Source organism: Electrona antarctica, assembly GCF_951216825.1.
Source record: "Electrona antarctica genome assembly, contig: scaffold_126, whole genome shotgun sequence".
Lineage (NCBI taxonomy): Eukaryota > Metazoa > Chordata > Actinopteri > Myctophiformes > Myctophidae > Electrona > Electrona antarctica.
In genome coordinates, this window is record NW_027638375.1 from 80,972 (window position 1) to 98,202 (window position 17,231).

At 43.7% G+C, this 17,231-nt stretch overlaps 1 protein-coding gene across 1 annotated transcript; it reads left to right on the forward strand.

Moving 5' to 3' along the window:
* Window positions 1–1,397: 1,397 nt before the first annotated feature.
* On the forward strand, window positions 1,398–14,276 carry LOC306918131 (protein NLRC3-like; the record flags this gene model as incomplete). Its single annotated transcript, XM_079531012.1, has 7 exons — window positions 1,398–1,478; window positions 2,505–2,561; window positions 3,289–4,766; window positions 6,221–6,397; window positions 12,957–13,103; window positions 13,722–13,774; window positions 14,209–14,276. 7 exons carry the CDS (start codon window positions 1,398–1,400, stop codon window positions 14,274–14,276), a joined length of 2,061 nt encoding a protein of 686 aa, XP_079387138.1.
* Between the last annotated feature and the right edge of the window lie 2,955 nt (window positions 14,277–17,231).

Genomic DNA, 17,231 nt, shown 5'->3' on the forward strand with positions numbered 1-17,231 from the left:
CAACTTGGGTTCCCTGTGGGAAGGCGGCACGCTGTGGGCTGTGGAACCACGCCCCCCCACCGGCTTGCCCATCAGGTTCTTCCTCCTCCTCCTCCTGACTACTGGCCTCCTGGTGCTGCTCCAGGGCCTTCTCCCATGTCATTGACCTGAAACTGGAGCTGCTGGAAGTGGTGCTGCATACCCTTCCATCTCTGCTCCATCTGCTCGTCTCTAGTCTTCTGTGTCCGGACAAGACTCTTCACCATCTCTGTGAGCTCCTCCAGACCTGTCCCCGGCTTAGCCGCTGCCATGACCCCCGGGTCAGCTGACGAGCCCACGCCATTCTCTGGTGCCTCCTGGCCGGCATCCTTCTTTGCTAGTTTGGGTGGCATGACTCTGTGCTCTGGTGTGGGCCCCAACCACTGCCACCAATTGTAGTGTTGGCCCAATAAGCAGCTGGAAATGAGCACAGAGTCAGGAGGTAGAATGCAGCCACATCGTGATTTATTTCCAAAAGAAGGTTTACAGCATGGGAAATGGCATCACACCAGCAGCAAACAGATAGGACAGGTTGGTGTGCAGCTCCACCATGTCCTCTCACTGATTTTAACACTGAGTGTGTGTGTGCGTGCTGGCAGCCTTTTATATGCAGCTGAACCAATCAGTGCAGACTCTACCATATCACCGGTCAAACATGCAACACTTCTGAACCCCACATAACCCACATCACATGAGCCTATAAATCTATATCACTACACAGGTAAGTAAATATCAATCATGCCCACTATTGCAAGATAAACCACATATCCCATTATCATTAGCAGCTCCAATGCATAACTCAAACACCCCTGGCCATTTCACTGTGGTCCAGTCCAGACCAATATATGGTGCTCTGGTAGCCTGGGGACTCTTTTGCCCGAACACACTGGAACAGACAGAACAGAAGCAGTAAGTATTCAATTACCCATAACACAGTCTCATATTACATTACGTACTTATATTGCCCTGACACATATTGCATTCTTAACTGTATTGCACTTGCCCATCATGACCAAACATCCCTCTGTTTCCCCAGGTGGTACTGTCCAATGCTGAGTGGCCATCCTGCCGGATAGGAAACAACTCCCATGTTCATAATACTTTCAATAAACCAGTTCAACTCATGACTTCTCCTTTGTGTGCAAATACAACTGACTAAAGTGCATATGCTGTGCAAATATAAATACTTCAATCCAACACTGGTACAATATGTGTGCAAAATAAGCATAAATGTGCCAAATATAAGTAACGGAGGACCACTTCGTTACAGGTTCTCAAACATTTTCATGCCAAGAGCAAAGGACCCCCAATATTTTTTCAATCTACAAAAATGAAAAGTGCAGAGATCTCGCCGGACATGTCGCCACGAAGGTCCCAGAATGTCCGGACATGTCGTTGCGAAGGTCCCAGAATGTCCTGACATGTCGCCGGATATCTCACCTAACATGTCGCAGAGGCGGGTGAGCTCTCCCAGAGGGCGGGAGAGCTCTCCCAGAGGGCAGGAGAGCTCTCCCAGAGGGAGAATGCTAATGATAGTTGCAGTGAAATGTAAATGGTAGGCAGGTACTCCACTGCAGTAAACATCCGGGGTCTGGGAAGGGAGTGCATTATTTGCAAGGGGGGCTTTGATTACGTTAAACAGAGGCACGTTTGTCAACACTGCGTTTGTCACCCAGCTATTTCATGGTGGTGGTGGTGCCTCTCTCTAGAGAGAGAAAAAACACCACTAAACTACGTTTTCAAGATGTTTTGGCCGTTATCTCTGGAACGGGAGGTCCAAACTGGTCAGTTTAAAGTTTGTCGGATACGTGACAATCAGGGCGTATCGGAAAGGATTTTGATTTATTTTGAGAAATCCGACCCGATAGAGGCATTATCGGCCGATCATGATCGGACACCGATCGATCGGAGCATCTCTATTCATAGTTGTTTAGTACTTCCATCAAGACATTAGCATGTGAGACATTTTTGGTTCACATATTTCATTAGATTGTGAGACACAATCACAACTTAATTTAGTAAGTCTTCTCTCATATTTATATCATATCACACCACGGCGAGCTGTCCAGATCCCGGCGAGCTGTCTACAGTTCCGGCGACATGTCTTCACTTTTTTTTTATTTGTGCGAGTGCTGTCCCCTTTTCGATGGTAAACTGGCGAGTTCTCCGGATACCCTCAAAATAAGGTGTCATTGTTACAATTAATTTGCATAGTGTAAAATATAATAATAATACCTGCTACTCATTTCTATAGGGCTCGTCTGTGAAGATATTGGTGGCCAACAAGGTGGAACTGATCAAGTGGCTCAGATCAGATCTCCACATTCTACAGCATGCTCATTGTGAGGGAATTATTGATGATAGAGTTTATACAAAACTGAAGCATACAGCGCAGCCAGAAGATGTTTGTATTGAGCTTATTGATACAGTGATTAGTAGAGGAGAGGGAACTTCATCTCAGTTCCTTACACTTCTCCAAAAACCAGAGATTCTCGTCACGTATCCACAACTCAGCGAATGGAATCCTTCTGTTGCGCTGCCAGGTAAGAAAGTAAAGAAAATACATTTTATTGATTTTTTTGGAAGTAATGTCTACTTTGTTTGACTGCATAATTAATTGAAAGCGTGATAAGTTTTGATAGAACTTTATAGCAACAAATATGAAATATGGACGTATGAGAAGAGGGGGCGGGGCTAAGTAGCACCAATGAAGGACTTTCAATCAATTGTGTCAAAAACTCACTTCCTATTTCATATTCCTCTGGGCACCCCTTCTAGGATGTGTTAGATGTGCCAAATCTCTCTCTCTCTCTCTCTCTCTCTCTCTCTCTCTCTCTCTCTCTCTCTCTCTCTCTCTCTCTCTCTCTCTCTCTCTCTCTCAACATGGAATTGCTTTGTTTCCTACAGGTCTGTTGGTGGAAACATCAGGGCTTCCCATTACTTACTATGAAGACCAGCTTCAGGACAACATGAGCAGTACTTGTCTATGTGTAAAATTGGGCACAGAGCCTGAAAAGGTCTTCATCCCGCCCCACAATGTAGACATCAAAGACACAGACATCCACAGCCACCATGAGGTCAGACAGATGGAGATGAATAAGGCAGGAGATGGAACACATATCCAACCTGGTAAAATGCACAAAGACCCTTCTGGAAGAGACATAAGATCAGTGCTGACTGTTGGCTGTGCAGGAATTGGCAAAACGTTCCTCATACTACTGGGCCAAGAAATGTTTCCCCCAAGATCCACACCTTGTGTTTCTGCTCAAGTTCCGCCAGTTAAATGTTCTCAAGGGACAGAACTTTACTTTGGCACAGCTAATGCACAAATGCATCAAGGAAACCAGAAGTATTGCAGAAGACGTTCTTAATGACATATTCAAGGTATTGCAGAAGTCAGGACACTACAACAAGAGCCCCTTCAAAGTCATGATTGTTATGGATGGATATGATGAAAATTATTTCCAGTTCGATTTCAAAACAGATTTTGGCCTCATGAACTTGGTGGATTCGTACCCAGTGGAACATCTGCTTGTAAACCTCATCAAGGGAGAGCTGCTCCCCTCTGCTCACATCTGGATAACCTCACGACCTGCAGCATCCAATCAGATCCCTAAGGCGTTTGTTAACAGAATGACAGAAGTACGAGGGTTCATCAGAGATGACCAGAAGAAGGAGTTCTTCACGAAGAGCATCAGTGATGAGAACCAGGCCAGCTCAATCTACTCACACATCCAGAAATCAAAGATCCTCCACACCATGTGTGAAATCCCAGTCTTCTGTTGGTTCCTTGCTAGAGTTGTGATGAGCATGAAGATGAAATACAAGCTGCCCAAAACCCTGACTGAGATGTACCGCTACTTCCTGATCGGTGAGATACTGCGGGAGAAGACACAAGATCTTGAAGTAGATGAGGAAGACAAAAAGAAGCTCATAAAGGATGCAGGGAAAGTTCTTCTAAAGCTGGGCAGGCTGGCGTTTGACCAACTGTACAAAGGCAACATCATTTTCTATGAGGAGGACCTCAAAGCGTGTGGTCTTGATGTGGACAAGGACTTGCTGATCTCTGGCTTTTGCACAACCTTCTTCAAAGAAGATGATGTGTTTTTCCGCCAAACTGTCTACTGCTTTTTTCATCTGAGCCTCCAAGAGTTTCTGGCTGCAGTCTACCTGTTCCACTGTTTCACTCAGTGGAACAAGAGTCTATGGTTCCACCGTTTCACTCAGAGGACTCGGAGGAACAGGGAGGTCTTGAAGACATTCCTGGGAACCAGCCGTGTCAGTTCCTTGGAGGACTTCTTGAAGAGAGCCATGCAAAAAGCCCTACAGAGTGAGAATGGTCACCTGGACCTCTTTGTCCGCTTCCTTCATGGTCTCTCACTGCAGTCCAACCAGAGTCTGTTAGGAGGCCTGCTGGGTCAGACAGAGAACAGTCCAGAGGAGATCCAGAAAGCCATCAACAACCTGAAGGAGATGGATGATCGCCGTGCCTCTCCTGACAGATGTATCAACATCTTCCACTGTCTGATGGAGATGAACGCCCCATCAGTAAGTCAGGGGATCCAACAGTACCTGGAGTCAGAGAGCAGATCAGGGAAGGAACTCTCTGAGACCCAGTGTTCAGCTCTGGCCTCCATGCTGCTGATGTCAGAGGAGGTTCTGGAGGAGTTGGACCTGGACAAATACAACACATCACCAGGGGGGCGACAGAGATTGATCCCAGCTGTGAGGAACTGCACAACAGCCAGGTTAGTAGTCCTGTGAATAACAACATTACTGAGCACCAATGACTCGTATATAATATTACTACTATATTCATTCATTATAAATATTACTACCGGTATATTTAATATTAGGGATGGGAGATTAATCGGCAAACACATCGGTATCGGCCGATATTGGCCTTAAAAGGATATATCGGTATCGGTAAAATTATATATCGGTTTTAGCAGATATTTTATTTTATAATTATTATGTTGAAAAAAATAATAAAGCCTGAAAAGCCTTTTGTTATGATGAAGGCTGAAAAAATGTTTTCTGGGGAAGCTTTCAAAACAGTCAACAAGTTGGATTATAAGCCTTTTTCAGAATGGCAAAAATGATTATATTTTCTTAATACAGAATGAGATCATATCGACATATCGGTTATCGGCCATAACAGCAATTAATTATATCGGATATCGGACAAAATGTCTCATCGTACATCCCTATTTAATATTATTCTACTACATTCATTCATTACAAATTAATACAAATAATAAACAGACATGCCACGCATGCACACACACACTTGCGTACTGTACACACGCATGCATGGACGGCTGCATGCACGCACGCACGCACGCATACACACACACACGCACTCACATGCACGTGCACAGTGCACACGCACACAGAGGTGGAATCATCACAAATTAACCCATTTCGGACAGGAACCCCTTTTGGTGTTTTAAGCATTATGTTATACTTTAGCTATTGAAAAATAGCAGATCTCCAAGCTCGTAGCGCCGCACCTAGTGCCGTGATATATGTTAGTTAGTATGTAGTATGTCATACTACATACATAACTATTGAAATATAGCCGATCTACAAGCTCATAGCACAACGCGCTACGAGCTTGTAGATCTGCTATTTTTGAAAAATCGTGAAAACAGAGCGAACATTTTTAACTCATGTCTTTGCTTCTGGGGGGTCCCTGGAACAACATATTGTCAGATAGGGTCCGCAGCCAATTACATATAATTCTGGGGGTCCTTGACATGAAATAGTTTGAGAACTAGTACACTGAACATAGAAACATAGGGTTTTTCAGAAAACTGATGATTTAGAAGCCATTTTCTAAGAATCTGCCTCAGGTCTAAATGTGTTAAAAGACTCCTTGGTGGTTCATTCTACAGTGTTTAATGTAAACCAGTGGTTCTCAAACCAAGGACTTAATTTGTATAAATAAATATGTATTATGTAACAGACCTCTATCTGAATACATTGTGTGCCAGGGACCCCCACACCATAATAGTGTTAATTTATTATTGTCAATTTACTTAAATATGTTTTTGAAAATAGCCAATCTGCAACCTCGCAATGTGACACATTGTGAGCTTGTAGATCTGCAATAGAAGATCTCTAAGTTTACTTCCTTGACAGTGAACTTGGTCTGACCTGTTTTGATCATCTCTGATTTACATTTAATATGTCATTACAGACTTGTTGGTTTTGGCCGTGACCTCCAGAAGGAACACATTGAAGTTGTGGCTTCAGCTCTCAGTTCTAATCCGTCCCATCTGAGACACCTGGACATCAGTTACAACCACCTGGGCGATAACCTGGATCTGCTCTGTGAAGCACTGAGGAGTCCACATTGTAGACTGGAGACTCTACGGTCAGATATTAGTTTTATTAAACCAGACTATTGTAATTGTAACACTTTATTGTGGGCTCGCTCCAGCGAGCACATACTTGTTATCGACAATTTATATTTATTGTGGGCTCGCTCCAGCGAGTTATTTATGCTTTTTTAGATATTTAACTTTACTAGTCCTTACCCGTTGTGAGATATTGACCCCAGAAATATTAATTACCATTCATTTTAACTTGTATAATATATTTTTGTGGGGTTTTTTTTATGAATAAAAACAGTACTATAACATGAAAGTATTCGTATAAATGCATGGTAGGGAAATGTTTTCATGGCAAGGACTGTAACATTTACACTTATTAGCCCACAGACCCCCATTTGAAAAGTATGAAAGACCCCAGTTGGTTCTAAACTATCATTTAGCTGGGGACATGGGGGATCTCCCCATGCAGGACCCCTAAACTATGATTGAGCCACACACACACACACGCACGCACGCACACACGCGCGCGTGCGTGCGTGTCGCGAAAGTAGCTACACACACACACACGTGCGTTGCGAAAGTACACCGTACACACACACACACACACACACACACACACACACACACTCACACACACACACACATGGGTTGCGAAAGTAGCTGGAAGGAATTGTTTACCTGGGCTGGCGGAAGGAACGTGTGTGCCGTGGCGGCAGTGCCAAATTGTATAGGGCACTGTTTGTTGTGTTGCGGCGGTAGCTAGAGGAAGCATGCCAGTGGGGTAACAGTGAGAACGGTGGCCTGTGATGCAGGTGTCGCTAAGGGGCGGAGGTGTGTGAGGGTGCGAGGTTGCGCGTTTTAAGTCGGCGTTTTAATTCAGTAATAAAGCAATTCTTAATTTGTGAAATGGGAAAAGGGGCTTCGTTAAGACCTCCATATTATTATGGTCAATTATGTGTGAAAAGTGGGAGTGATTTGGTGCAGGCAGTGTGGAGCTATGTGAGTGTTTCTGACATTCAGACATTCAGACATTGGCTTAATTATAGTATGATTTATTATTCTCTTCTCCCATAGACAATGAATGGGATTTTATCCCAAATCAACCTCACTTTTGCAGCCTCATTACTCTGGCATACTTTGTCGTAGAAACGTGATTTAAACTTTAGCAAGCTCACACGACTTTGGACTTTTTCGTGGTTCAAACCGTATTCGAATACGTTACACAGTTTTTCCGAAATCGCAGTTCAACCGCAGGCCATTTGGCCTAATTAGTTCACGCTTAGAGTGCGGGCCCTTGTAGACTAGTGGGTGGAAACTGAAATTCTTTCCTTGGAACAAACAAATTGTCGTACCGGACAAAATATTCACTTCACACGCATGTTCTTTGGTCATTTTGTAGCCACACATGTCCTCCTCTCTCACACAATGTGACCACCAAAGCACAGATACATACAGAATGTGAACTATGGCCCTTTAAGTGACACAAATACAGTCAAGCTTATAACCACATTTTTGATCGTACCAACACCACAATCGCACATGTTGTACCTCAATGTCTCAGGCCACTCACAGCGAAAGAAATATTTGCATTTGACTTTTACTTTTTGCGATAGAGCAATTTGTTCGGGCATAGGTTTCTCTCATTGAGGCCCATTGAAATCTCCCAGTCATAGTGCTGGCACTGTTTTACTCTCCCACAGCTGAGACATATAAGGGCTTAATTACAGGGCTGACATTAGAGTTACAAGATCTCAATGAGTTGCTCTGCGAAACCTTGTGAGCTTGTAGATCTGCTGTTTGTGCAATTAGGCTCTACACACGCATGCACACGCATGCAAGCGCACACAGGCACGCAGGCAGGCAGGCAGGCAGGCAGGCAGGCAGGCAGGCAGGCACGCACACACACACACACACACACACACACACACACACACACACACACACACACACACACACACACACACACACCTGTCTTCCTATTGGCTGGCCTTTACACAGCTCTAACTTTTGCTTGCAGGATGCTACAGTCTTGCAATTTGCTCCATGGGCTTAGACCACCAATAAGCCTATCTCACATAATTTGCCCGCCCCCTTAATACGCCCCCTTTCGGGGTTAGTGGTGATAGCGTGACGTCACTCCATAGACGCTACATGTTAACAGAGGTAATTTAAGAAGTCTACAACTTTTGTTTTCTCAAGGTAAGGTTTGTTCTATCTGTTCGAGCTGATTTACCATCTTGTTTGCTTCATAATAATATCAAATTTTTACATTAGAAAATGTACTTAATTCTCCAGAGAAAAAAACATGTAAATGCTAATGTTAAATGACACCACTATTTACCGGAAGTGGGCGTGGCAAGCGGGCTGTGAGATAGGCCTATAGGAGAACGCTGTACTTGCTTAATTGATTAAGCCCCGCCCATCTGTCTTCCTATTGGCTGGCCTTTACACAGCTTTATCAGCATTGATCTCATTCTGACCTCGGACAAATCCAGAATCTCCAATTCTCCAATCCTATTCTGTACCCGCAAAAAACAAAAACTAAAGTCTGGCTGCCACAAAGCAGTCATATCAAGGGACCTCAAAACCTACTCTAGTGAGGTCTTTAACCAATAATTGGAGAGTCTGGATTGGTCCGATGAGCTTAAAAGCACACTTGTCGAAGATGCTTGGCGTGGCTTCAAAACCAAATTTACATCAGTACTGAACAACATGGCTCCTTTGAGAACCATCAGGGTCAAAACCCGCTCAGAGCCATGGATGAATTCAGACATACTGACTGCAATGAAAGCCAGAGACATTCTAAAATGCAAGTCAAAGTTTGCCAAGTGCTTCGACAGTGATCTCCAAGCTCAGCTGGACAACCTAAAAACCCAACGAAACAAGCTAAGAAATATTGTTACTGCCATGACCAAATCCGCCAAAATAAACTTTATTAATAATAAAGCTGAGGAAAACAAAAACAATCCTCGAGAGCTCTGGAAGCTACTCAACAACCAACTAGGCTGCGGTCAGAAACTGAAAACCAGGTTTTCAAACATAAACATTAAAGCGAACAACACTCTCATCACTGACAAGCTTGATGTGGCCAACTACTTGAACATCTTCGTTACAAACATAGCAACAACGCTGGTTAACAATCTGCCCTCCCACTCTGGGCTCTTCGGTGTAGAGCACATTAAAACCATCTACAGAAACCTAGGTGTTTGTAAAGACGATTTTAAACTAGTTATGGTAACAACTGATGAGGTACTTAAGAAACTGAGTGCCCTCCAACCCCACAAGGCCACTGGCCATGACAATATTCCCTCCAAATTTCTCAGAGACTCAGCCATCTCTATAGCTCCAATCATCACCCACATAGTAAACCTCTCCATCAAACAGGGACAGGTCCCCCAAGATTTCAAACTGGCCAAAGTAACCCCCCTGCACAAGAAAGGGAGTAAATTAGACCCCGGCAACTACCGCCCTATTTCTATTCTAAGCTCCATCTCGAAAGTGATGGAAAAAATAGTCTATGAACAGGTTGAAAAGTATCTTGCCACTAATAAATTAATGTACGAGTTCCAATCTGGCGTCAGAACATCCCACTCCACTGACACAGGCCTTCTCTATTTGAGCGACCACATCAAACAAGAGGTGGATGCTGGCAAATACTGCGGCATGGTCATGCTGGACGTCCAAAAGGCTTTTGACACTGTGAACCACTCCATACTGGTTAACAAGCTAAAAGCAATTGGTTTCGATAGCACATCAGTGAGCTGGATGCAATCCTACCTGGAGGGGAGAGAACAGATGGTGGAAGTGAACGGAACACTGTCCCCCCCCCCCTCCCAGTGAGCCCACAAGGAAGCATACTAGGGCCTCTACTGTTCCTAATATATGTAAACGACATGACTTCAGCTTGTGACTGCAACTTGTTCCTGTTCGCAGATGACTCAGCACTGCTGGTATCGGAGAGGAACAAACTGCAGGTTGAAAATGCCCTCAGCTCTGAACTCGGTAGAATCTGCACCTGGCTCGCTGATAACATTGATGAAATTACCTACCTAGGTTCCATCCTGGAGGCTAATCTTTCCGGTGATAAAATGGCCACCAACGTAATAAAAAAAGTCAAAGAACAAGATTCCTTTACAGGATCTCCTCACTGGTCAACAAAAACACCTTGAAAACCTTAACAGGAGCCCTCGTACAAGGCTTCTTTGACTATGCATGCACCTCCTGGTACCACAGCACCTCAAAGGCCCTTAAAACTAGGCTCCAGACTTCCCAAAACAAACTGGTCAGGCTCCTACTTGGCCTCACCCCCGAACCCACCTCACCCCTGCCCACTTTGACAGACTGGAATGGCTTAGGGTCGACGACAGAGTACAGCATCTTGCAATGGGTCTGGTCCACAAGATTCGATACTCCACCAAGATACCCATGTACCCGTCTAGATACTTCCTTAATGTTAACAAAGTCCACACCCACAACACCAGAGGGAGTGCAACGAACCATGTACAACCCAGATTCGGCACAAACAAGGGACTAAATTATTTTCGCTCCTATGCCACCAAAATGTGGAACGCCCTACCAACAGTCATTAAGACATACGAATCCCTTGACTCCTTTAAAACCGCTCTCAAAGGGCACCTACGGACGGCTGCAATTCGAAACTGGCCCCCGTAAAAATCTGAATCCCCCAATTGCTTATTAATTATTATTAATTGATTAAGCCCCGCCCTCTGTATTCCTATTGGCTGGCCTTTACACAGCTCTAACTTTTGCAGCATGCTACAGTCATGAAACTTGCTCCATGGACTTAGACCACCAATAGGAGCACACTGTAATTGCTTAATTGCTTAAGCCCCGCCCCTCTGTCTTCCTATTGGCTGGCCTTTACACAAGCTATATATTTGGTTTTCAGCATGCTACAGTCTTGAAACTTGATCCATGGACTTAGACCACCAACAGGAACACGCTGTAATTGCTTAATTGCTTAAGCCCCGCCCCTCTGTCTTCCTATTGGCTGGCCTTTACACAGCTCTTAACTTTTGTTTACAACATGCTACAGCCTCGACATTTTGTACATGGACAGACCATCAAGAGGAACAAGCTGGAATGGCTTAATTGCTTAAGCCCTCTGTATTCCTATTGGGTGGCCTTTATACAGCTATAACTTTTGTTTACAACATGCTACAGCCTCAAACTTTGGTACATGGACGTAGACCACAAATAGCAACAAGCTGTAATTGCCTAAGCCCCGCCCCCTCTGTCTTCCTATTGGCTGGCCTTTACACAATTATAACTCTTGTTTGCAGCATGCTACAGTCCCGAAATCTCATTTATGGATTTAGACCACCAATTCGAACAAGCTGTAATTGCTTAACTTAACTTTATACATTGCGTTTTTTGGCGAGCCCACGCAGTTTCTACAGGAACTGCTTTCTAGTTATTATTTCATTTACTGGAGTAAGACAAACTTTGCTGCACTACTCCCACAGTTTTGACTGTACGCACTTGAGCCATATGTCAAATTGACCGGAAAAATCGGGAATCGTGTGCTTGTATTTTGCTAAGAGAAATGTATAGTTTAATTGATATTAATTTATCCGTGCATTACATGTCCCCATTGACATGAATGGGAAAATGCGAAAACTCACATTCAAGTATTTTTTGCTCGGAGACCGTAAGCACTCTAGTTAAAAAACTTGGGGGGTAAATTCAAAATAATTAATACAATTATTTAACTTATAATTATATCGGTCGGCCTCATGGTGGCGCTATAACAGCCCACTTTACATTTTGGCTTATAACTCTTGAACCATAGGTCGTAAAATCAAAAAATACAATAATACAAAAAATGCCACAAATCACGAACGGAATGTCCATCCATCCCAAATTCGAATCAGATGTCGCGGATGGTTTAATCAACCAAAAGCCAATAGCGATTCTATTTTCATCCATAGGGGGCGCCGCAAATGTGAAAAATGTAACCGTTTCTTGCAGAAAAATGATTTTGGGGGGATGAATCCCCTCCAAATTACTTACACATGATCACAGGGGTGACGTGACATTGTAACTGGCTAGCAATATTAGTGGGAGGGGCATATGTAAGCGACTGTGGCAACCACACTTTGCAATTTTTTAAAATTGCGACTTTTCTAGTTTATTATGTCTACTACTATTAATATTGTGGTGATGCTTTATTGGTAGAGTGTGAATAAGGTTGGTATCATAGTAATACACTTCTATTATAAGAAGATTTGGCGACCCCCCTGCAGTAACTCAGAGGACCGCCTGGCGGTCCCGGACCCCCTGTTGAAGACCCCTGCTCTGAGTCTACAGCATTGGTTGTCAAACGTTTTCATGTCAAGTATCCCCAAATTGAAATGCATTTGTCTGCAGACTGAAAATATGTTCTGCTAGGGAAGAGAATTGATTTATCAACATGTTTAAAAAATGACAGTGACAATACAACAAAATTGTATTGTCTTTTGCTCCAGCAGATGTCCTTGTGTCTGTGACATCACCAGTTATCAGCTTCACTGTCTTCTATCCAGAATCATGTATTTTATAGCAGACAATCAAACATGGGGTGTTTTTTTTCTCATTTAGACTGATGAACTGCTGGTTGTCAGAGAGAAGCTGTGAACGTCTGGCCTCAGCTCTCAGATCTAATCCTCATTTGAGAGAATTAGACTTGACCTTCAACGTCTTGCCGGTGTCTGGACTGGAGAACTTCTCTGGACTGGAAACGCTCAAGTGAGTAGACTCTGTCTGTCTGTCTGTCTGTCTGTCTGTCTGTCTGTTATGTACTTTTAATTGAAACATACAATTATATGAAGAAAAACTAAATTGTTGTAGCACTTCACATGTAAACTGTAATTTGGCATAAAACAACTTTTTAGAGTCAGTGATTAACCACATGAACCGTAGTATGCCTGAACATTATGATTAAACTCAAATAACAGATCTACAAGCTCAAATAGCAGATACGCTCAAATAGCAGATCTACAAGCTCAAATAGCAGATAAGCTCAAATAGCAGGTCTAACAGGAGAGGACACAGAAGGTTCCCTCTCAGTCATTTCATGACAGTTTCTCAGCAGCACATACTGTTGCAGTTCCATTTGAGTGTCCTCAGTGTACCATTGTATGACCACAGCCTGCTGGCCAGTACCATGGGAAGAAATCACATTATTCTGTAGAAATGTAAAAACAACAAGAATTCCTAAATCCTCTGGTCTAAGCCAGGTGGCAGTGAGTTTGTCCGGTCAGGCTGCCTGCCCTGGTGAAGATAATGGTAGCAGAAACACTGTAGTGTCAGAGACGTTGTGTTAGACAGTCAGACATTGATACATTGATGTTCTACTTCCTACAGAGTGAAACATGGAGGGCATGAACACGGGACTAATCCTCAACTCCTTACACAATGTGAGTATCTGTCTGTCTGTCTGTCTGTCTGTCTGTCTGTCTGTCTGTCTGTCTGTCTGTCTGTCTGTCTGTCTGTCTGTCTGTCTGTCTGTCTGCTATGTGTTGCTACTGGCATGTGCAGTGGTGAAAAGTAACTAAGTACATTTACTCAAGTTCAGAAAACAGAAAAATACATTTTGTAGAATCTGGTCTCAGGTCTCTGCAAAACGTATCAGTGTTGATTTTAACAGCAACGTTTAGATTTTAGTTTAGTCATAGACTTTTGAATACAACTTAATTGAGTTTTAGTTATATTTTAGTGTTAGTTTACACTTGGTTACATGCTGAAAATACCAGATCTACAAGCTTTTACAAGCTTCTACAACGCATTGCGATGCAACACTTGTCATCACTTGCGTCTGGAGGATGCGTTTAATGCCAATGATCACAAAAAGGCATGGGATACTATGAAATCTATGACAGGAATGTCAACCCCAACGAAACCTATTGTGACCGGAAATGAACTTGGCTTTTCTAATGACCTAAATACCTTTTTCGCCAGATTTGAATCATTGGACAATTCCTCAAAGTGCACTGAAATACTGAAGGCTGTAACACCTGCCCCCTCAGACAGAATTATTATCAATGAAGAGGATATAAGGAAAGTGTTTCTGTACTAACACAAGGAAAGCTAATGGGCCAGATGAATTTAGTGCTTTTCTCCTTAAAAACTTTGCATCTGAGCTGGCTGCTTTAAAAAAAAACTCACACATAAAACCACTAAGAACATAAGACCCATAGCTCTCACTTCAGTGATTATGAAATCACTTGAAAGAATACTGTTACAACATCTTGTTAGTATATACTAGTGTCAAAAATGGTACAGTTGGAACTGAACCATACTTAATTCACTGGTATGCTTCTTTTCTTACTAAGAGAGTACAGATGGTGAAAGTGAACACAACCCTCTCATCAGCATTAACTACCAATGTTGGTGCTCCCCAGGGGTGTGTGAGCTCAGCTGTACTTTTCACCCTTTATACTGACAGCTGTCGTATTGAGGAATGCCTGTCTGAATGTCGCACTGACACACCAGACCAATAAATTCTAAAATACTCAGATGATACAGTTTTGATTTCTCTCCTAGATAGTTCCAGTGATCCTGGACTGCACCAACACAGAGTAAATAAGGTGGTTGAATGGAGTGATAACAACGCTATCATCATTAACACAAAAAAGACATAAGAGATTGTTTTTGGTACACCACCATTGATTGATTGATTGAAATATTTATTAACAGTTTGCAGAATTACAGTACATTTCAAGCACAAATTCAATACAAAGGCTGTTAACTGTGAGTGGACGACCCAATTAAGCATTACACTTGTTTACAAGAGGGTCCACCATGTTCAATTCATCAAAACATTTAGAGACGTACAAATAGACACTTCTATATAGACAAAGAACAGAACAGGAATTCATCATAATGGAGGTCAAAAGGGAAAAGAAACATATACAGTGAGGGAATTCAGATTTTACGGGGGCCAGTTTCGAATTGCAGCCATCCGTAGGTGCCCTTTGAGAGCGGTTTTGAAGGAGTCAAGGGATTTGCATGTCTTAATGACTGTTGGTAGGGCGTTCCACATTTTGGTGGCATAGGAGCGGAAATAATTTAGTCCCTTGTTTGTGCCGAATCTGGGTTGTACATGGTTCGTTGCACTCCCTCTGGTGTTGTGGTTGTGGACTTCGTTAACATTAAGGAAGTATCTAGACAGGTACATGGGTATCTTGGTGGTGTATCGAATCTTGTGGACCAGAGATACACAGATCCCCCATTACTATTCATGGTGAACCGATCAACCAGGTATGTTCGTACAAATACCTAGGAGTAGTAATAGACCATCTATTGTCATGGAACGATCAGATTGATTCAGTGTGTAAGAAAACAAAGCAAATAATCTACTTCCTTCGCCGTCTAAGATCCTTCGGTGCTAGTAGACGGATTCTTCTTTTGTTTTTCACTTCTGTTATTATGAGGGTTCTTCAGTACTGTAGTACCACCTGGTATGGATGTTTGTCTGCAGCCCTAAAGTCACAACTGCTGCAAAAACTGAACATTTGTTCAAAGATTGTTGGACAACAACTTCAGAAACTTTATACATCCACGTATGATAACAGCATCCTAGCAAGGAATATCACCTCTAATACTAAGCATGTGTTGTATGGAGAATATAGGTTGCTACCTTCAGGAAGGAGATATGGTGTACCCGCATACAATAAGGTCAGACTAAAGAGGTCCTTTGTCCACCAGTCGACCTTGAGGCTTAATCAGGAGTTGTAGTAGCGACAGGGTAATCTAGACAGGGTAATCTAAGCGGTGGATATTGCTCTTGTCTTCATGTCTTTATGTGTGTAAATTGTCTTGTTATTTATGTCAAATGTCAAATGTGTGTATATGTGTTATGCATACTTGGCTGCTGTGTCGCAAGACAAATTTCAGTGTGAACTGACAATAAAGTACTATATCATATCATATCATATCATATATCATATATATCACTTGTCCTCCTAGAAATTAGCCAATCACACACATACACCACTCTGTCTGTTCATGCAAGCTGGTAACCACTCACCCACTCAATCAGTCCCTCATCACACACACACACACACACACACAGACACACACACACACACACACACACACACACACACACACACACACACACACACACACACACACACGGAAGGAAGAAAATGCAGAGTAATACCAACACTAAAATACATAATGACCCTATAGTGTCATAACACAGGCACTGGGGTGGAGGAGGGTGAGAAAGGGGGTAGCTGGGGTGGTGGAGGGTGAGACAGGTGGTAGATGGGCTGGTGGAGGGTGAGACAGGTGGTAGCTGGGGTGGAGGAGGGTGAGACAGGTGTTAGCTTAGGTGGAGGAGGTTGAGACAGGGGGTAGCTGGTGTGGAGGAGTGTGAGACAGGGGGTAGCTGGGTGGAGGAGGGTGAGACAGGTGCTAGCGGGAGGAGGGTGAGACAGGGGGAAGCTGGGGTGGAGGAGGGTGAGACAGGTGGTAGCTGGGTGGAGGAGGGTGAGACAGGTTGTAGCTGGGGTGGTCGGGTGAGACAGGTGGTAGCTGGATGAGGGTGAGACAGGGGCAGCTGGGGTGGAGGAGGGTGAGACAGGTGGTAGCCGAGGTGGAGGAGGGTGAGACAGGTGGTTGCTGGGGTGGAGGAGGGTGAGACAGGTGGTTGCTGGGGTGGAGGAGGGTGAGACATGGGGTAGCTGGTGTGGAGGAGGGTGAGACAGGTGGTAGCTGGGGTGGAGGAGGGTGAGACAGGGGGTAGCTGGGGTGAAGTAGGGTGAGACAGGGTAGCTGGGGTGGAGGAGGGTGAGACAGGGGGTAGCTGGGGTGGAGGAGGGTGAGACGGGGTAGCTGGGGTGGAGGAGGGTGAGACAGGTGGTAGAT